We start from the raw sequence: 23,487 nt of genomic DNA on the forward strand, positions 1-23,487 counted from the left end.
GGAGCAGGGTGAAAAAGCTAAAGGGATTAAGAAGTACAAATTGGTATTTACAAAATAGTCGTGGAAATGTACAGCACAGGGAATATTGTCAACTATGTATGGTGCCAGTTGGGTGCTTGAAATATCAGGGAACCACTTTGTAAAGGATATAATTGTCTAACCACTATGCTGTACACCTGAAACTAATACAAAATAGTATTGAATGTAAACTGTAATTGAAAAATAAAATTTAAAAAAATTACAAAATTTTAAGTTTGGTTGATAGCCTTTTTCTTTCTTTTTATCTCAACAGTCATGCCATTGTATTTCCTTAGGAAAAAAAGCCATGTCTCAGTATAGCTACAAATAAAACCTGTGGATAATTAATAAAACCAGCAAAAACTTTTGTTTTTGAAAAATTCTGCAGTTATTTTCTTGTATTCATCTTGTTTTTTTGGAGAGAACAAGAACTTTGTTGACCTAAGTTGTATTTCACTTTTATAATAGGTGGAAGCCTTTAAAAGTGAAATTATCACCCCGGGGATTGTAAGGTTGATTGACACTTAACTACTTCCGCTGGCGCAGAGCGTAATCAGCAGCACTAATTCAAAGGAGACGCTGGAATTGTGTTTTAACTTCTCTGAAAATAACTTTAATTTTTTTTTCCAGAGTAGAATTTTGGTTGTAGTGGATTTTAATTTATTTACTTAGATCCCCTTAAAGCCTACAGAGTGCAGATATGCAGATGGACTTCAAGTGAATGTGTCACTTGATTTTTTCCAACTATAAAACTTTAAGGTCTCAGATAACATAAGCTAGAGTAGACATCACTGTTCGGTGTTTACAACATGTCTTTCTTGTTTTTCATGAAGATTAAAGGTTTGATACCTTGGGAATGAGTTCAGTTTATGCTTTCTAACTATAGGCCAAATAACCCCAATGTGCCAGGAAATATAGTAAGCTACACAACTTATTTTCTGATCACATCAAAATTTCCAGATTTGTTGCATAAAATTACTTTATAGCAGGGTTTTTCAACCTTGGCACAGAATAACTATTTGTTATGAGTGATGTCCTGTGTATTATTGTAGGATGTTTTGATGCCAGTAGCAAACCCTTTTTCCCCTACCAGTTGTGACAACGAACATGTCTCTAGACATTGCCATGCCAATATCTTCTGGTTGAACGCCATTGCTTTATAGTAAGATATACAAGTGTATGTCATGAATTAAAATTAACAATCTGCTTTTATTTTTAAATTATTTTTTATCAAGTTGAAAAAAGTCCAATAAAGCTTTTACTAAGAGCCTAATTTATACTAAATCCAGTAGATGGCTTCTTAGAGTAATAATCCTTGGCTTCTACCCCACTCCTAGCCCCTGCTTATGAGGGGCAGTGATTTTTATTTCTTTTAGCTATTTTATCTGGTATTTTTACCTCCATATTTAATCTTTATTTAATCAATTTTAGACACTATTTACTTCCTGTAGGAGATAAGAATTTAGCTTACTTTACCTTTCTCTTCTCCTCCCATATAATTATATCAAAAGTTTTAAAATTCATAACCAATATACATTATCATGACTGTGAAAATATTGTTCACTGTAGTCAAATGATTTCCTTCCTTTCTTGAACTTTTTAATTTTTCTGGGCATTAATACCTTTCTCCCCTTTTATTCTTTTTGAAAGATCTTTAACTAAATCATCTCTCACCCTTTAATAAATCTGTGTAGTGCCTCTGAATATGATTTTCCTATCAGACCTGTCAGATAATATGAGTTTTTCTTTTTCTTTTTTTTCCTCCTGAAGATGTCCCTTCTGGAGCCTCCTGATCTACTTCAATAAGGACTAAGTTAGTTGCTCTTTAAGCCCATGTAACTGCCAACATCCTGAGATTTTCCCTTTGCTGTCATCCTAGGATTTGGGCTTTTTTTTTTTTTTTTTAAATCTTTATTGATTTCATAGAGAGGAAGGGAGAGGGGGAGAGACAGATAGCAATATCAATGATGAGAGAGTCATTGATCGGCTGCCCCCTGCACGCCCTGGATTGGGGGTCGAGCCCACAGCCTGGGCATGTGCCCTGACTGGGAATCGAACTGCGATCTCCTGGATCCTAGGTCGATGCTCAACCGCTGAGTCACGCCAGTCCAGGCCATCCTAGGATTTTGATTTGCCTATTTTCTGTGTTGGATCCCAAGTTTCTTGGGTCCCAGATCTTTCTCCTGTTTGTTGTTTACTGTTTTATCTTTGTAGTACATATCCCCCAACTGTTTCCCTATGTATCTATTTACTGAATCTTTCTGGACTCCTGCTGACCTAACAGGCTTATTTTTCATTAATAGCTCTATAGGTACTTGGGTTTGAACTTTCACCTCTGCGTTGTCATTTACCATTTGTCCATCTGCTTTTTATGTTCATATACTGGGGTTTGAGGTTACAGATGCCTCTTAGTTGAATTGAAGATGGAATCTGTATTTCGCTTTCTCACTTGTCTTTTGATTTGGGATTAGTTTTTAAGAGGCAAAGAAAGAAGAAATGTCTTTTTTTTTGTCTTCCTGAGACCGGAATTCTTCATTACTTCGTAAGATTTTAAAGTGTTATGATCCTATATCCTTTTATTCCCACATTCACATTTGAGAAGCCTTGAATCAAACATTTGTAACAATAATATTAAGTTAGAAAGTAATACTCTTTAAAAAAAAATAAAACATTTTTATGTTTGAAAGATAAGCTTGAATGTATTAATAAAGATCTAGATGGCAAAATATCATAATTCATCTGTCGGGCTGTGGAGTTAATAAACAGGGTTTTAAAGTTTTAAGTATATTTTCAAGTACCCATGTAATCTTTTTAGTTTTTTACTTGTACACTTTCTCTTGCTCATGTTCAGTTTTAAATGTCACAATATTTAATCATATAAATCTGAGTCTGAGCTTCCTCTCACTAGGATTATCTTCTACTTCTATGCTTGCCATTGCCTCCAAACTTTTATGCAACCTCCTCAAGGCCACAATACTTAGTATTGCATCTTCTAGCATCCACAAGCTTCTTCCATGAGAGATCTTGCCGTCCTCTAGGGTTATATGGAAGTAGGTATAGGTCTCGTCACTTGCTGAATGCAGCACTATTTATTACTCTTAACAAAGCCTCTTAATATTGGTTCATTCCTTTAAGAGCCTAGCTTTCCATTTATAGCCTCACATTGCTTTGTTATGTAAGATAATATTTCATTATGTTGGTTGTGACTGCTAGAAGGGTTTATTCATAGTTATGTGGCTCTCATATGTTAAAGTCTCAAGACTAACAGAGGAAGCTCTAGATTATAAGATATATGAATGAAATAATATTTAGACTAATAGAGTACCAATCATGCACTCATTCTTTAGATTACACAACCACCGTATTTTCTATAATTCTGCTTCAGATATAGCTCATAGGTTGCAAAGTGATAAAAAAATACTATGAAGGATATTAGAGACTGCTAATGTTATACTTTCTCAAAAAAATTAAGATCAGTTGCAGAAGTCATTTAGAAAAAGGCATGTTTCAAAACCGAACACTCTGCAATATGTGTCCTGCCAGTGTACATATTTTCATTGATATTTGATATAAAAGTAGCCGCTCCATAAGCTGAAAAAATTTATTTTATAAGTCACCTAAAATAATGTATCTATATATTGAGTAGTGTGGGTTAAGCACCGTCAGAGAGAGTTGATCCAAGTGTTAAAACCCTAATTTGAGGTGAACAGCCTAAAGTAGATGGCCAACATTGGCAAAACTAGGTTTCCAGTTTTTCCTATGGAAAAAGACATGCAGGTTATGATGATTACAATAGCTTTATTAACTCCGTGTTTCACATACTCAGAATTATAAATCTACTTTTGTCCCACCCTTTAGGTTGAGGACAAGTGATGCCTACTGAAGGGGAATATACTTTGTTCTTTTTCTTCTATTTGAAAAATGCAGGCTATTTTTTCAACACTGACAATATATCACACAAAGTTTAATACAGATTTCTCTGCAAAAAGTATCTTATTCAAAGCAGCCTTAAAGCATATATCAGATAAGTTATATTACTATTACTATGTCTGTTAAAATGTCTCAATTCTTATTTCTTGGTAGATTACTGTGGTCAATTCCTCACATAACGAGGAAAGTACATAACAATTGAAAACCATTTCTAATGTTGTGTGTGTTTTTTTAAATCTAAAGGGTAGCCTGGCTTCTTAACTCTTGGCAGAAGCCCATTTTTCCCCATTTAAAAAAAATATATACTATATTTGGTTAACGTGGTGTTTCAGAAATCTTGAATATGTGCCAGATGAAATAAAACCAGCTATATTCCTTTTATCTAGCTAAATTATTTCACATACAAGATCTTATGCTGAGTTTAGAACTCTAACCATTGGAATTTATATTGTGATACCCTGATAAAAGTGTTTACACTGTGAGGATATGGAGCAGTAAATGCCTCTAATGCACAGTCTCTGTCTTCCAGATTTGGTGGTTTGCTATAAATGTTTATGTTTTAGGTCCTGTATCTTGGCTAAAGATAAAACTATTCTTCTTGAGTGTTTGCTAGACAAATGTGTTTATTTTTCTGAGGCAAAGTTTTCTTAATATTTTTAATTACTAAGTTTAGCTGATTATTTGTTCTTAGTCTTATTTTGAGGCTTGAACTTTGTGATAAAGCTTACATGCAAGAAAAAAATATGTATTCTGCCTATATTGATTGCTTTTCGGGAGGCATTTATTACTGAAATAATAATGCATATTTATATGAATTGGGATTTGAGGCAGTAGTATAGTGAAGAGATGCATTTATAGTTCCAGCTCATGTTTATTACACCATTTATTTCTTCAGAAGCTACTTATAAAATTTATAAAAGACTACTCTTAAACAGAGCTATTTAAGACCAATATTGTTGGGTTTGACTAAGTTGAAAAAATAATCTAATGTTCAAAATTGTGACTTAAATTTCTTGTTGACATATGCAGGATAATGTTTTTGGTTATTTTATACCTGCTATTGCTATCAGTAGTATACTACTTATACTGTCTGCAATAAAACTGAGTCATTGGAGGACTTCAGGAACATACTGTTTGTTACAATACTCAAGTGTATTGTAATTTAATGGTAAAATCAGAATTCAAAACCATATAACTTTTGCCTGTATGCTGTATGGGCATTTTTACATAGTCTCTACCACTTCAGTCTTGATTATCTCTTTGCTGTTTAGGATCTCATCTCTACTTATATCAGGTTAGCTTTTGATGCAGAAATATTTTCAGTTGCCTAGAACCTACCAAATTAAGGGTGTTTTTCATTTTGTGTGAACTTTGAACTCCAGTTAAGAAAAAAAAAATGTTTTATGAATTAAGGCAACATCTGAACCAATATATTGAAAACTCAAGCCATTCCAGAAGTTGAAGAGATTATTTAAATGAGTGAGCTGGTTGAGAGTTGGCAAATAGTTCAGATTATTTTAGGCTACAGTACTTTGCAACTTCTGATAAAATAATTTGCCGTCTCTCTGCAGTTCACACACTCCCCCAAAATTACACATACACTAATTTATTGGGGATGGGTGGGCACCAACTGGTTTAAACTCCTTTCACAGAGTACAATTAAATATAACTTTCTATTTTGGGAAAGCCTTGTAAAAGGTATTTGAAAAGTAATGTTAACTGGTCCAAAAGATCATTTTTCCAAACCACACTTGAGCCCAGTTTATGGTGTTTACTTTCTGTCAAAACTTAGAAAAAAAAATTCACAGTTAACTTCCATAATTTAAAATGTCTGTCTCATTAGGCATTAAAGAACCATTGGTCAACAGGTATAATATTGTTAGACTGTATAGCTAATGTGAATGTGGACATGACCTCCCAAATAGATCAAAGACTAATCTCTTTGACAGTTACAAGATGGCAGAGCTTGCCATGGGCCTTTTGCTGGTGCACATTGAAACTATTTGTTTGGAAAGCATGCCTGAGGGATGGGAACAAGTTTATAAGGATGAGCAGGTAAAAGTAAAAGGTTGTCTTTTGACATTTCAATTAATTCAGCTTTTGATTTACTTAACATTTAGGCTATTTGCTGGCAGGAGAAACTGGCTTTTTCACATATGCTTTATGTCACTTTAAATTGGACATTGAACGTGCCTCCTAAGTGTACAATGAAATAGATTCTGGTGTCATTAAAAAGAGGTATACTGGCTTCTTACTTTTTCAAACCCTTAGTTCTGCTTTCTCTGATTAAATGTATTCCCCCAATGATAATTTTTAAAAATCTGTTTCTTAAATAATAAAAAATATGTTGAAGTTAACTTTTATGTATTTTTACTTTCCAAAGTATTTTTCCTTCTCACCTAAATTAATCCTGTAGGTAAAATATTGGCAGTCTTTTAAAAGCTCTTTGGATTGTAAAGGGTATTTGAAAATTTGCAAGAAATTGAAATGATGTATTCGTACATATGTTAATTCATTTTAATGAAAAATAAAAGACCAAGGAAAGATAATATAATTTTGCTTATTTAATCTAATAGTTGTTACATTACCTCTATTTTATTTATAACTAATACTTCCTAGAGCAACTGTTGTCATAGGCAGAGTGATCATTATAAAATATTTGTCTGAACATGGCGTAGGAAATTTTGAAAATCCTTAAACTGTTATATCTGACAAGGGATAAATCCCAGCTCTACACCTTACATGCCACCTAATGTTTTATTATTTTTTATTTTTATTATTATTATTTTTTAAAATATATCTTTATTGATTTCAGAGAGAGGAAAGGCGAGGGAGAGAGAGAAATAGAAACATCAATGGTGAGAGAGTGATCGATTGAGCCCGCAACCCGGGCATGTGCCCTGACCAGGAATCAAACCCTGATTGCCTGGATTCTAGGTGGACGCTCAACCGCTGAGCCACGCCCTGCCGGGCCCACCTAATGTTTTAAACCTTATTTTTCTCATCTGTAAAATGGTGTAGTGATATCTACCACTTAAGATTGTTGTGAGGATTTAATGAAATGATATGTAGTAAGCACTGCACTGTGCATGGACATTATAAGAGCTCAATAAATGTTACTATCATTTATTATTAATAAGATCTTTGGTTCCCAACTTTTCTAATTTTGACTTTCTATTTAGCTAACTCGTGGTCAATTTCTGTTCTTGGTTTATCAGTTATTCCTGTAACGTGGATTAACCCAAATTATCTTCTTCCTTAAACTTCTCCTGTTTTCTCTGGGTGGGTTACTGGATTGCTTCTCTCAGTGGCTGGAAACTTTGGAGCCATTTTGGATTTTTCCCTCTTTAATAAGCCCCATATCTACATTGTCACTTAAGTTCTGTAGCTCCACAATGTGTTACAAATGGCCTCTTTTCCATTCCTTTTGCCTTTCCAAGTGAGGCCCTCATCACTCTTGCACCAAATTCATAGTGTATCTTCATTTTTCAGCTCCTCTTACTTCTTTATACTGTAAACAAAGTTCATATTTCAGCACTTATATTACTTGGTGACCATTTACAATCATATTTTTTCCTGATCTTTGTAAGCTCTTAGGAGGTAGGAAATGTTTTTAACTCATCTTTGTATTTCTAGTGCCTTTTACAGATGCTTTTGCACACAGCCAAAACTGTAAATATTGAACTGAATTCTCTCTTTAAGCTACCAAAAATGTCTTCTTCCCATTATATTAATTTTACTACTTTAAATGTTATATTTATAATGTTTCTACAGCATTCTTTTTTATTTAGGTTTCTTTATTAAGCTTTATTGAGGCATAGTTAACTTTGTGGCCTTCTTCAGAGCTACTTAAAATATAAGTCCCTTTTTTCATTCAATTAGTGTATGAAAAATTAAAATCATAATACATAATTTCCTTTCACCCAGAACTTGCATTTTACTTCTTACAGGAGAGCTTTTTGCAGGAAAAAGCTTATTTATTAACTCATATATATTTGAATAAGGTCAGTCTGAATTACGTGTATCATACATTCTGAAAGTAGTTTACTCTTGAGTCTATGTAATTTTAAAGATTTTTATGAAGACCAGATGAAAGCTGGGTTTGTAGTACCCTTTGGTGTGACATTGCTTTTAATAGGAATATAGTTTTCTGCCCTGTAATTAACTCTGAGTCCCTTTGAAAAGGAATATGACTATAATATCAAATTTAATAACTAGATAGCAGAATTTATTATTATTCCTTTTTCCAGCAAAGAAGTAGAAGTTTGATTTAACAGTCTCTGTGTGTTAGTCCCTAGATAGAAAATGAATGTAGATTTAATCAGAAAAGTGAGAGATTCTTGATATCCTTTAATAAGTGGAGCCTTTGAGGCAATAATATATCAAATGCATTAGTATTGTCTCAACTCTGAATTTTAAATTTGATTAGATCATTACTGTCCGCTTTCATCTGCTTTGATTCTTTTACACCAGTGTCTTCGTTGTGTATGAAGTTATTTTGCACTCATGTACAGGTGTGGGCAAAAATAGGTTTACAGTTTATTCCTATGGAAAAAGACATGCAGGTTATGATTTTTACAATATAATCTTATTAGCTCAATAGAATGTAACAGTGGCACAAGGTTGTACGTAAGTACACTGTGCCGTTGTGACATTCTTTTGAGTTAATAAAGCGATTGTAGCCCGGTCGACATGGCTCAGCGTTTGAGCTTCGACCTAGGACTCAGGAGATTGTGGTTCGATTCCCGGTCAGGGCACATGCCCGGGTTGCGGGATCGAATCCCTGTGTCCCTGTGGGGGATGTGTACGAGGCAGCCAATCAATGACTCTCATCATTGATGTTTCTCTCTCTCTCCCCCTCTCTCTGAAATCAATAAAGATATTTTTAAAAAAGAGTAAACCTCATTTAAAAAAATAAGCAATTGATAATCATAACCTGCATGTCTTTTTCCATATGAACAAACTGTGAACCTATTTTTGCCCAGCCCTGTGTTTTGGATATTACCCCTTATCAGATGTTTCTTTGGCGAATATCATCTCTGGTTCAGTAGGTTATCTTTTCATTTTGTTGATTGTTTTTGCTGTGTAAAAACTTTTTAGTTTGATGTAGTCTCATTTGTTTATTTTTTTTCTTTTGTTTCTCTTGCCAGAGGAGATATATTAAAAAAATATTACTAAGAGCAATGTCAGAGAGTTTACTGCCTGTTTCCTTCTAGGAGGGAATGTAAGGATGAATAGATGAGTTGGGGTGGTGAACACACAATACAGTATATAAATGATGTATTATAGAACTGTACACCTGAAACCTATGTAATTTTATTAACCAATGTCACCCCAATAAATTCAATTAAAACGTGAAAAAAAAGTTTTAAATGAACTAAAACAAATTTAGTACTGAAAAACAAAATCTCTCTACCATACAAAATAATGTTTGAAATGTTAGTTGATATGATTTTTTAAATGAGCTTTAATTATATACTATATTTTTTATATATTTTAAAATTATTAGGTTGAACTAAAGCGCCAGTATAATGACCAGCATTCAAAATTGAGAGGTCTTTTACCTGGTCGTCAGTGGTATGAAATTCAAGCATACAGGGCCTTAAACCAGGCCCTGGGTAGGTAAGTGAAGTGAAATGTAATGTAATGTTACTGTAACATTATCTGTGAGCAGGGATCTATATAGAGCTAGTCTTACTACTTCACTCCTTATAATAAATTTGATAGAATTTATTTCACTAGAAGTCTAGGAACTGGTATATTTTCAATGATAGATGTCACAAGTGAAAGTTGCAAAGAAACCAGTGGAATAAATGAAACCCTAAACAAAACTACCTTTGCTAAAGTTTGAAGATTTTTGATTGCTCAATGAATGTCACACAAAGGTGTTCAGTAAATGTTTATAGAAGCTTGCCACCAAACAATACAATTTTTATCTTATGTCCATCAGACGCATGATGATTTTATGAGTAAAAAGCAAACCATTGAAGAGGTTAAGTTAAACTATGCTCATGATACTAAAGAATTAACACCAGCTGATAATAAAATTTAATTATAATACTTCTTTTTCTAAGGATTCTGGTTCATTAAGATTTGTACTTTGTGGAACTAGTTTTTAAATCACCAAATTTTATATCATAATTTCATATTGGAGGAGACCAACATTTAATTTATACTTCTTTTTACTTATCCAAATAAAATTATTCTTTAAGAAACCCATAACATTTTATACATTATCTCTATTATAACGTATATCTTATTGTATTATAATAGTCTGTTATTTCTCTGTCTCCTTCCCTAAACATGTAGTACACATTTTTTTATTCTCAGCAACTATGTCTCAGCTTGGGGTATAAATGCTTAATTAATGTTTGTTGAATTAGTGGAAAATGCCAGGTTCATTGCTTTTTTCATTATACCATATTGGTCAAAGAGCCTCTAGAGCTTAAAACCTACTTTTCTAGAATTTAATAAAAAGGATGTGTTCATAATATTGATATATAATACTGTAGTTTTAGTATTTTGTTAATTAAAAAGTGGATAGCCCAACTGTCATTGTACTGATTTTAAGGGAAACAGTATCAACAAGTAACAACTTAATAGAGAAACATGTCCATTTAAAAATCAAGTAAATATTTTACATCATTTGGTAAAACTCATAATGTGGATTGATTGACATAAAAGGTGCTTATATTCATACACTGTCCTTACAAGGGATATGTCTAGAGGGTCTAAAGTAAACAGAAACAAATTGTGTTTAAAAAGTGTTATCTTTTTTAAGGCCACATGGGACTATTAGAGTATTTGAAGTAATATAAGTCCATGAAATGTAATAACCGCCTTCGGGAAAGTACCAGATGTTTTTGTGACCAGGTTACAACTGGACTCTGAGTTTCCCAACAGCTCTGCTTTACTAAAAGTACAATCCCTTTCTCAAGTGGGCATAATTCATTTGAGCAAGGCAGTACGAACACAATGGGAAAATGAAAAGGTGAAACCTTTTCCTCTGAACTGTTTTGTTAATTTGCATGCCTTTCTTCCATAGGGCATTTTAAATATAAACTGTGGTGGAACCAAAACAGAGTGGCATCCTGACTTTCTATTGATTTTCAACACTGTTCTGTAATATTGGCAATATCCACCTTCCCGTTCTGCCCAATTTTATAGTCCGATACCTTGGGACCCATGGATTACTTAAAAATTATATCAAAAAAGAATGTCATATAAAATTTAGATTTTTTTATGTTGTGGAAAAATCTAACATTCATATTAATCTTCACCTCCTCTCAAAATCCCATGATAGTAACGGAATAAAAATGCCAAACCTACAAAATTAGAAAGAGTGGGAGAGGGGACAACAGACAAGGTGTCAACAAATTCTGAGCACTGGAAAAGAGATGAATGATTGAATGACTTAGCAGGCAAGAGAAAACTGAAATTTAAATCTGTAGTCATGAAAACTAACAAGATTCTCCAGATTTGGGCATAGAAAAGCTTAGGACTTGGGGGCACTATAAAGTTTCACTTAAAGTAAGGTTAAACACAAGAGGATTGGTTGCAAGTTAGTATACAAAATAGTTTGACAGCTCCCACCCCCACCCAGGTTTACTCTCTGGAGAGATTAAACTAGAGTCTATATATTCTTCAACTCCTGGGACAGCTAAGGATGTATTAAAGATGGGGATTAAGAAAAGTCTACCTACTGAATGTGAGAACTCCATCTCCTTTTTCTTCTCAGCTCTGAGTGGGCTGACAATCAATCTTATATCTCCAAGGCAGGAAAGTACAGTATTTCTCTTTAGGGAAACTGACCACTCCATGAGTAAGGGTTTACAGATAGTAACAAAGTCGCCCTGCTCCTGCCGGATTACCTTACTGCAAAGTCTCCTGGCCTATAAGCCCCACCCATGTATGCAGAGCTGCCAATGAGCGTTTTAGTGCCTTACTCTTAAATAAGTCCAGAGTCTTTAGATATTCAAAGAATATCTGTAACATGAAAAATAGAAACCAAAACAATTGGAAAATAATACCAACAAACCAAAACAGGGTAGAAAAACTCACAGAAATCAGAAACTGCAATACAATAGGGGTTGGCAAACTTTTTTTTTAAAGGGCCAGATAGTAAATATTTTAGGCTTTTCATGCCATATTCAGTTTGGCATATTCTTCTTTGTTTTTCTTTAACCCTTTAAAAATGTAAATACCACTTCTACCTTGCAGGCTGCACAAAAACAAAATATGGACCAGATTTTCCCTGTGGGTCATAGTTGGCTAAACTCTGAATAGAAGAAAACTTAAAAAAAAATAAGTATCAGTAATATTTATAGAGAGGTAAGATAAGCGCCTCCATAAAAGAACAGAAAATAAAAAGCTCCTAGACATTAACATGATCGCAACAAATTTTAATGCAGAATTGGGCTTAGAAGATAAAATTGAAATTTCCCAGATCAAAAAGACAAAGGGAAAATAGGAAAGAACTAAAAAGAAAAGAGGATCAGTGTGCAAAAGCCAATTTCTGATATGATCCACATGGAGAGACTAGAGGAAATAGAGGAAAGAAACATCAAGAAATAATTTAAGAAAAATGCTCAGAATTAGAGGACATAATTTTCCGATTGAAAGGGCTCAATTAACTTTAATGAAACTGGTTATTTCTCTATCCTACACAGTTATTATACTTTTCAACTCCAAAATTTCCATTGGGTTCTTTCTTTAAAAGTGTGCAATTCCATTCCTAGGTATATACCCAAGAGAATAAAAATATGTATTCATACGAAAACTTGTACACAGATGTTCACAGCAGCATTATTTATAATCGTCCAAAGGTGGAAACAACCCAAATGTCCATTAACTTATAAATGGATTAGCAAAATGTGGTATATCCGTACAGTGGAATATTAATCAGTCATAAAAAGGATAGAAATACTGATACACAATACAAGTAACCTTGAAAACATCATGCTAAGTGAAAGAAGCCAGACACAAAATGCCACATATTGTATGATTCCAGTTATAGGAAATGTCCAGAATAGGCAAATCTATACAGAGAGAGGGTAGATTAGTGGTTGCCAGGGTTTAGGGAGTATAATTGGGGTAACTGGGAGTGACTAATAATGGGCACTGGTTTTTTTTGGTGAGATAAGAATGTTGTGTAATAGTGGTTGTAGGCTGTACAACCTAGTAAATGTACTAAAACCCACTAAATTGTACACTTGATTAAAACATTTTTATAATAAAAATTTTTTTAGCAAATCAAGTCCAACAATCTATAAAAAGAGTAATGCACCATGACCATATGTAGTTATCCTATGAATAAAAGGCAGTCTGAATATTAAAAAATTTGTCAATGCAGTCTACCACATTAACAATCCAAAGAAAAAAACTGCATGAACATATACATTGGTGCATGTCAAATGTTTTTATCAAATTAAACATTCATTTATGATAAAAAACTCATTAAACTAGAATAAAGGTCATCTCTATAAAATCAACAATTAATATAATGTGTGAGGTAAAAAATACTCTTTGCGACTAAGGAAAGTTTTGGAAAATATTTTTTTTGTCTTTCAAAATAGAATGCATATAACATTTTGGGATGTTGAGTTATCAGTAGTCAGCAGAAGTAGGGGATTTTGTTATACATCTACTTTGGAACAATGTAGTGAGTAGTTTCTATAACCTTGTCATGATAATGAGTTTGATTAAAGGAATATAAATCAATGACATCATTTTTTTCAGTCTTCTATTTTTCCCATGAGAAATTTAGCTTTTATTTTCAAAGTTATATCTATTTTATTTTCTCCCTATATTTTATAGATGTATTCGACACAAAAATGATTGGGGAGCTCTTATTCTAGTGGATGACCGCTTCAGGAGTAACCCAAGTCGATATATATCTGGTAAGATACTCAGCTTGGCTTAGAGTAATGAATTAATAACAAACTTTAATGACTTTTATTTTTAAAGACAAGGAATTGGACAAAAAATTTTAAAATTAAATTTATTGGGGTGACATTGGTCAATAAAATTATTTAGGTTTCAGGTACACAATTCTATGATACATTATCTGTATTTTTCATTTTGAGAATTTGAATATTTAGATCAAACATGGAAAATTAATATTGAATGGGATTCTACCCTTTTAATATTTATGTGTTTGCCAAAAAAATCTTTATAGAGGAGAATCTGGTTAATTATCAACATAGTATTAATCAATCAGGATCCTTTAATTTCATAGAATGTGGCATTTCACTCAGTAACAGTAATTATTTAGCATTGTCAGGAAAAAGGCTGTTCTACAGAAATGACTTTTCTAAGAAATATTAAGTTTTTCTTTTCATTTATCTTTATTGTTGAAAGTATTACAGATTTCCCCCCATTGATCTTCTCCACCCCACATCCACCCCCCCATTGATCTTCTCCACCCCACATCCAGCCTTCCCCATACCAATGTCTGTGTCCATAGGTTATGCATATAAGCATATAAATTCTTTGATTAATCTCTTTCCACCAACTCCCCCACCCCCGCCTTCCCTCTGAGATCCCTCAGTCTGTTCTGTGCTTCTGTGTCTCTGGATCTATTTTGTCCATCAGTTTATTTTGTTTTAAGTTTTTAAATTTAAACACTCAAGCACACCTCCTTTGTCTCCTTAGGATTCTTTACTCTTTCTTTCTGGGTTATGTTGAGGTTTGTTGTGTTGGTTGGTTGGTTGGTTGGTTGGTTGGTTGGTTGGTTGGTTGGTTGGTTGGTTTAGAAATGTTTCAGTTATTATGGAGTTTATGTTAAAGCTAGTATTTTCTAAAAGGAAAAACACATTGTATGCCACAAAATCAAATAGGTGGTCATTTTCCCCCCACTCAAATGTACAAATATGTCTCTATTCAGGTGGTCCCTGACTTTTTATAGTGTGACTTATGATTTTTCGACTTAACAGTGATACAGAAGTTATACACTTTCAGTAGAAACCATGCTTTGACTTTTGAATTTTGATCTCTTCCTGGGATAGTGATATGTGGTAGGATACTCTCTGGTGATGCTGAGCTTTAAAAACTAGGTTTTGCCTGGCCAGGCGTGGCTCAGCGGTTGAGTGTCGACCTGGGATCCAGGCGATTGGGGTTCGATTCCCTGTCAGGGCACATGCCCGGGCTGCGGGCTCTGTCCCCAGTCAGGGCATGCAGGAGGCAGCTGATCAATGACTCTGTCATCATTGATGTTTCTGTCTCTCTCTCTCCCTCTCTTTTCCTCTCCCTGAAATCAATAAAGATACATTAAAAAACAAACAAACAAAAACAAAAAAACACACAACTAGGTTTCGTATTAGATGATTTTGCCCAACTGTAAGCTAATGTAAGTGTTCAGAACACATTTAAGGTAGACTAGGCCAAGCTATGATGTTTGGTAGGTTAGGTGTATTAAATGCACTTTTGACTTACAGTGGTTTATTAAGACAAAACCCATCATGAGTCGAGGAGCATCTGTAGTTGTTATTTTTCAGTAACATAGCCCCTTTTGAGCAATATCAGGAATCCATCAGTTATTAAAGAACTGTTAGAAATATTGGCATTGGCATCTTTATTATTATCTTTAATGCTAGAAAGTTCATACCATACTATAGTGAAAAGATGCTGAATTTTAAATTTGTTTCGGGTTAGCTGTCTATAGGTATGGACTATACTTTTTCCATTTCAGAGCCTAATTACTATATTTGGTTTGATATCAAAACATATTCACCTGGATTAAAGCAGCAAATGCTGCTTTATTAGTTTTCTTTCCTTTGTATGTAAAGCAAGCCATTGTGCTTAGGTCAAGACAAAACTGAAAGCAAAACGTTAAGTGCTTATGTTTAGTCAGCAGGTGGAGCTCAGATTCTTTCAAGTTTCAAAAGCAAACTGATATTTTACACTGAAAAGGCCTTACTTTGGTTACAAAATGGTCAAAATGAAAGAGGTAACTATAGTACTAAAATTTCTCAATTTTAGAACATTTCATATTTTTAGGTGGTATAATTATTTTCTCCTAGCAACCAAAAATAAAGACTTTAAAGGAAATTCTTATTTAATTTAAAAAAATTTTTAAATCTAGGACTTAAACTTTTACCTTTTAGTTCAGATTTGTTTAGTGATTTTTTTGAATTAAATACGTTTTATTTCTGTATGGTTTTAATTTATTTTTTCTGAGACTCAAAGTGTAAAACTTTTCTTACCTAGGCATTAATAGTACAATATACATATTTCTTTTGATGACTGATTTCTGTTTAAATTCTATTTTTGTAAATATAGATTGATAGAAATGCTCCATTAAGAAAAACACACTAAAGGAATGTATCTGAAATCAAAGTATAATAGTTCAAGTTGCTTGAAGCCCTGTCTTATCTTTCTCTGAACTTGAAACACCATAGTGACTTTTTATTTATTTATTTTAATTAAAAAAAAATTTTAATCCTCACCTGAGGATATTTTCCATTGCTTTTCAGATTGAGAGTGGATGGGGGTTGGGGAGAGAGAGAAACATCAATGTGAGAGAGACACATCGATTGGTTGCTTCCCACATGAGCCCAGGATCCAGCCTGCAACCGAGGTACATGCCCTTGGCTGGAATCAAACCCAGGACCCTTCAGTCCACAGACCGATGCTCTCACCACTGAGCCAAACCGACTTGGGCCATAGTGACTTTTTTAATTACTCCAAAAGATTATGATAATTTTAGTAACATTAACAGAGAAAATTTATTTTCTAAAAATTCAAGTATCTGATTTTGAATTTCATTCTGAAGTGAATCATACTATAAAACCCCTTACATTCAATATGGCTCATTTTTATGCAGTTTGTCCTCTACAACTTGATAATTTATATATTTTTAAAATAATGTAACATTTAGATAGGACATGATTTGCCCATAAAAGTGTTATTCCTTTTGGCCTCCAGAGTAGTTTAAGGTATATTTGGAATTAGGGGAAAAGAGAAATAAAAACCTATGAGATTGGAATCTTGAATTTATTTTTGTAAAAGGAGTCAAATTTAGAAAGTAGGAATGCAAGATTGTATTGTTTCCAACTCCTAGTTTCCCTACAATGAAAAGGTAGGCAGTTTTTGTGGGAAATTGTGAAATTAAATTTGCCTTATTCTCCAGTTATTTCTAAACGGAAAAAAATTCCACACCCCCAGCCCCCCCCCAACTTTACTCCCATTGCCTCTTCCCTCTTTCCAGTTGACAATCATTGCCTATAAAGAGAAATGTTACTGATATATGAGCATATTGTATATATGAAGGCAAAAAGGCAGGAAAAGTATTGAGAACCATTCTATATACTTTAAATTCTAGATTACTTCATAAGAAAAATTATCCAAGTTTTTTCTTAATACACAATATCTTAATAATGAAATAACCAAAGTTTCTTCCCTGGGTTTACTTTTCCCTTAGGACTTTCTAAATGGGTACGGCAGCAGATTCAGCACCATTCAACCTTTGAAAGTGCACTGGAGTCCTTGGCTGAATTTTCCAAAAAGCACCAAAAGGTCATTGGTATATCCAAAGAGGACAGAGAGTCTGTACAGGACAGTGAGTCTATACTTGAAGTCGCTTGTTTGAAGGACAATTCCTCAGCTTACTTATTAGAAGCAGCAAGTCATCTATCACCAGAGAATCCTAGGGAAGGTAAAGCAAAAATGGGTGTCCAAGAACTAAAATGTCCTAAAATTAATAACTAAAAGTTCATCTTTACCAAGTGACATCACCTCCAGGAAGGACAAAAGTATGAAAAGTTTTTTCCATTTACATTTGGTAGAGAAGTCTTCTGTTATGTTTAGTGAAATTATATTTTTGTATTATAGATTAATTTCCTTAAATATGTTGGTTTGTAATGTAAAATATAAATTACTGAAATAGTATAGTGTATTAGAATGGGAACAAACTTTTATCTGGAGACCTAAGCACATTTTCTAATTTTCCATTAACAAGCTTTGCTACTAACTAGCTTTGTGACCAGGAGCAAGTCACTTAACTTTTTTGAGTTGTAACAGAAAAAGATTATCTGCATACCTATCCCTCAAGGTTGGGTTGTAAAGACTTAATAACATGATAAATGTCACAGTATTGTAAAGTAGTATACAAATGCTGGATGTTTTTCTAAAGGCTATATTAAAAATTGGTCTAATTTATAGATATTTTTCTTGCATGAGTTTCTTAGTTTAGGGAAATGAAAGTCATTTATTCTAAATGATAATAAATAATATTTCAAAATATATTAGAATATAATCGTCAATATAAGGGATTGGCAAACTATGGCCTATGGACCAAATTTGGCCTGCTGTTTTTTAAAATAAAAATGGATCACAGTTACACCCATCATTTACATACTGTATACAAAGTCAGAGTTGAGTAATTGTATGTATTACACTAGAACAGCACAATCGAGTACTTGCAACAAATAAAATATGATCCACAAAACCTAATATATTTACTGTCTGGCCTATGATAGAAAACGTTTGCCAAACTGTGGTCTATATCATTGGATATTATTTCAGCTGTTTTATTGAATATTTAGTAGCAGTTTAATATATCAATTTTTAAATATTTATTTTGTAGTATATGCTTCTATGTGCAATAATGTCATAGTGAATTCAAGGTCATTATATTGGTAATCAGGAAACCTAGGTTCTAGTCCAGGGCTGATTACTAACCAATTTTATATCTTAGTCTTTGTAGTGTCAGTTTCCATAAGGGAATTAGTCTTGGTCAGTCACTAGTTAGTGGATTTTGAAAGGACACCTGTTCCCTCCTTTACACAGCCCTCTTCCTCTTTATTTTCACTCCTTTTCTCATTCACTCTTGAGGTTCCCAGTGTGGAATTTGAAATTTTACCATACAGCTATATAACTTGGGTTAGGACTCACTGGAGACCTAAGATCCTTTTCAGAGTTAATATTTTGTGCTTTACATTCTAAGATGGAAGTCCTGCTACTACTGGTTGTGTGCTCAAAATTTTGTATCCTATAAAGTTATTGTAGTATTTCTAACAAAAATCATTTTAATAGAACAATGATTATGTTAGGAATAGAAAGTTAATGTTTATAAATTTTTATATTCATAGATGATCCAGTATTATTAGAAGAGTCTGGCCAGACAATGCAAGCAGAAAACATTGTGATTTCCAGATCTGCAAGCCCGACCTTCAACAAACAACCAAATAGAGTTAGCTGGTCTAGCTCTAATTCTTTGGGACAGTGTCTTATGGGTAAAATTCTGACTGCAACACCTAACTTTAGGTCATCAGAGGACTGTGCCTCTAGTTCTTCCACCTTCAGAACGGAGAAGCATTGTGAGATTGTTTTGCCACTCACTGATAAATTTGAGTCGTCATCTCTAAGAGTAAACACATCATTTGAACCATGCCCTCAGTCAGAAACTATTATTCCATCAGTAACAACGGAGGCTGCTCTTCTTAAAAAAGGTAATTCCAAATGGCCACTCTGCTGTGAAGAAGCCCTGGATCCAGACATTGAATTGTCTCTAGCAAGTGGAGAAGATACACTTTCTACTTCAAATAGAGCTTTTGAAACAGAAGCAGAAGATGAATCTATCTATTTTACACCTGAACTTTATGATTCTGTAGATGCAAATGAAGAAAAAAATGAACTAGTTGGAACTGATAGAGACAATAGATTGACTAATAATTCAAATTGTATTTTAGCTGAAGATCTTTTTGAAATTAGGACTACGAAAGAAGTAGATTCAGACAGGAAAATGAAAGCCGAGGATTGCCCAGACGCAAAGTTAAACAGAATCATGCATACTGAAGAAAGTAAAGTTGATGACATTGCTAGTAATATTAAAACAACTAATATAAATGAGTTGGAACTGGGGAGAATTCGTGAAATGGATATAAAGAACTTTAAACAGTCTCCTTCCAAAAATAAAGGTGTGTTCCCTAGTGTTAGATAATAATACTTAACTGTCAAGGTATAAAAATATGCTGTTGTACTTATATTAAACTCTATTATAAATGATGATTTGTGCATTGACTAAGTGGAATCATTTTTTTAAAATTTGAGACATATTTTTTACTTTGTCATTAGAGTTTTAAAAGTATATTATGTTCTGAAATGTAAGTTTTACTATTCTTGAGTTTTGATAAAGTGATTCATTCAAAATATTTTCCTTCAACAAGTCTTCCTTAGTTAAGTGTAATTCAAAATCAGTCAATCTAAGAGATATATAGTTGTCTAGGGCATTTTAAATTTTACATAAGTATTTGCATATTGCAGTTTTCTTCATCTGTTTGTTTTCATATGATACATACAAATTAATAGCAATCTAATTCAGTCATGTTTTGCTATAGATTTTACCTCAAATTGGTCTGACATTTTTTTTAGAAATCAAAGTTTTCTTGAAAAGTTTATTCCTGTATTAAACTGTCTAATAGTAATTAAGAATTAAGGAAGAAAACTGCAGGCATTTTCAATTGACATTGTTTTTCATTTGTTTGTTTGGTAAACTAAAATCAAGCATGTTTAAAGCAAACTTATGTGAAGTTATAAAATGCCAAATGAAGGTCTCCAAATTTTCGATTCTAATTACTAAATAGCTTCATCATCATTGGGGGAAAGTGACATGTTCTATCATAAAGGCTCTAACTTTGCAACAGTTAAGATAGAAAACTTCATGTGTATATTTGATAAGTAAAAGTAAAGATGTAATTAGCTGAAAAATGTTCCTATAAAGCTCAGTAAGTCTTTCTGTTAAATTTTGACTTTATGTTTTTGTGAATGAAGCTATGCTTCTTACCAAAAATGGTTATAAAAGATACTTTTCCCTGACATTCCAAAATTACATTCACTGATCTTTTTCTAAGAAACACCTGTTATTTTTTGGACATTTAGGCTTCTTGTGAGTGATTTGAGTTGAAATTTTATGAGCTGTTCAAGTTGTGGATGTGGTTTATTATTTTTAAGTCAGAATTCCCAGCAATCAAGTTTCTTTTATATTTATTTGGATAACAAGTTACAGTATATGCATAAGTTTACCTTTATTTTGATGATGTTTAGATAGAATACAGCTTAACTGTTTCTATAGCATTGGATGTTACAACTCTAAGCATAGTTCAAAGAAATGTAAATGGGTAATTTACCAGTTAAAGAATTAATTTATGGATTGGGATGTATTATATCCCACTTAGTATTACATATTATTTTTTAGTTGATCAGTGAGTAATAAGTTACAAAACATTAGAAGGTAATTTCTAAATTGTTTTGAAACGGTGTAACCATTTTTTCCCTCTCTGGCATATTTTTAAATTCACGGATAAGGGTAGTGAGTTAGTAGAAAGAATACCAGGTGAAGGAAGAAAAGAGACTTGGGCTCTATTCCCGGCTTTGCCACTAATTCGCTTAATCATGTTGGCAATTCCTATGCCTTTTTGGGAATGTTTTAACTGTGAAATGCACAATTTAGTGCTGTAAAATCATGCAAGTCTCTTTCAGCTTTAAAAATCCAGAATTTAAAGAAATATACATTATTTCACTCTGAATTAATTTTCAATTGTTTTTGTTCTAAAATGAGTGAAGTAAAGCAAACCATTTTATAGAACAGGTGAAGTGACACTCATCTACCTTTAGGGAATAATTGTATGATTATGTACTTAATAACTTGATAAGCAAGATATTTAACAATGCTGTGATTAAAACATGTTTGGACCCTTAAGATCGCCTTTAGAAGAGTTGGTAAATTACATGAGAAAATCAAGCACATTATTTTTCAGTCCTACCTTAGTGTTATTATCCAACTTGATTTCAAAAACCATCCCCTTTCCCTAGGTAATATTTATTCCTTCCAAACTCTGTCCAAAGCTAAAAATTTCTGTTATTTAGAGTGTATGTAGAGATGTGCCACAGCTTTTAGTAATTCCAAGAGGTGTTTCAAAAATTTTGTACAATTATGTCAGTTTTGAATCAGGTATATAATCTCCTTAGATCATAACTTTGACCAGGATGGTATTGCAAGAAGTAGAGTACTAGGCTTTATAATAGAGTAGGAGGGAGGACATTTTTATTAGTGATTGCATGCTTTTGTAAAGAGATGTTTTAGGGAGTTAAATAAATTAAAACATGTAAAAGCATTTAATAGAGTAACCTGGCACATGGCAAGCCATCAGTTATTAGTCAGTAAAACTTGATGTGAAGCTTTTCCTAATGGTGATGATGAGGACAGATAAACCAAACAATAAAGAATCTATATATGTGATGGCCAGAGGGGACGGAGGGTGGGAGCTGGGTGGAGGTGGGCAAAGGGGCAAGGGGAATGGGGACATCTGTAATACTGTCAATAATAATAATAAAGTTTAAAAAATAAATAAATAAGAATAAAAAGAATTGTTATATGGTTGGAAGGAAAATTTGTTTGGTTTATATTCTTTAAGACTTTTGAGATACTTAAGATAGAAATTGTTTATCAGGTAATTTGCCTTACCCATTTAATGCATATGAAGTAATTATCTAATACTGAATTTATTCAAGGTCTGAAAGTATGTAGAGCATACAGGCCACGAACCAGGAAAACTACCAGTTGGAGAAAGGGCTTTATTCATGGAAGAAAGGTACAATGTAAAGAGTAGATGTTTCCTGCCTTGATTTTTGAAATTTAGATGAATCACTTAAAACTTGTTATAGCTATGTTGGAAATTAATGGCAACTCTTACTATGCTACTACTATGCATTTAATTATTACATGGTTTTTAATTTGGCACTGTTTCATAGTTCACATAAGGCTTTGTTTTTAGTCTTCCTTATGGTCTTTCAAGACATTAATTTTTTAAAAGGCTTCACCATATTATTTTTTCTGCAATATGACTATATGTCATGTTATTTTCCTATAGTAAAACACGTCCAAAATATTTCATTCTTTAGGATTGCTTATAAAATTTCATGAAATCAAAGTGCCTGATGTAAAATCACTTGAAAGACTGGTTATTGTATTCATTTAATCTCGATGTCATTTTTGTGTGGGTATGATTACCTAACAATTACTCTTGCTCATGCTCTTTTTAATCTCAGATTTATTAATGAGCTAAATAGGATTTTACTTTAACCTTTATGAATTCTTGGTAGGTTTTTTTGGGGTCTATTTTCATAGACAAATTCAGTCAATTTTTTGTAAATAGAAAGTCGGTATTAATACTGAAATTTTTAATAATAAAAAGTAAACTTAAGACTGTACCAGACAACAAATGTCTAAGGAAGCTAAAGCCATAACATGAAGTATCTGTGTGGCTGTTAGACATACAATAGAGGACATCACTTCAGGAAATGGAAATTTAGGCAGATGACCTAGGCTTATTGATTATCTAGCCTTAAATGATTTTCAAGCCTACCAAAAAAAAAGGAGGGGGGGAATTTTGTTTCTTAAGCTTTCACTTGGTAAAACGAACCATTAGCTGCCTGGTTTCCTGTAGTCTACAATGGAGCCTTGTTATAATATCCAAGGGATCTGAGCCAGTGGATCACCTTATTGGTGAAACCTCCTAATAATGAAGTGCTTTCAGTAGC

General features: G+C 33.1%; 1 protein-coding gene across 1 annotated transcript in view; it reads left to right on the forward strand.

Annotated features, from left to right (window-relative positions):
- The window catches only part of BRIP1 (BRCA1 interacting DNA helicase 1), a 78,184-nt gene extending 55,991 nt beyond the window's left edge, over positions 1–22,193 (forward strand). Inside the window, 5 exon segments of the mRNA XM_081161813.1 lie at positions 9,458–9,570; positions 13,765–13,847; positions 17,369–17,646; positions 17,648–17,699; positions 19,038–22,193. Of these exon segments, the coding sequence (XP_081017939.1) occupies positions 9,458–9,570; positions 13,765–13,847; positions 17,369–17,646; positions 17,648–17,699; positions 19,038–19,888 (1,377 nt within the window). The 3' untranslated portion in view covers positions 19,889–22,193.
- The last annotated feature ends 1,294 nt before the right edge of the window (positions 22,194–23,487 follow it).

Source organism: Miniopterus schreibersii (genome assembly GCF_964146895.1).
Source record: "Miniopterus schreibersii genome assembly, chromosome: 16".
Lineage (NCBI taxonomy): Eukaryota > Metazoa > Chordata > Mammalia > Chiroptera > Miniopteridae > Miniopterus > Miniopterus schreibersii.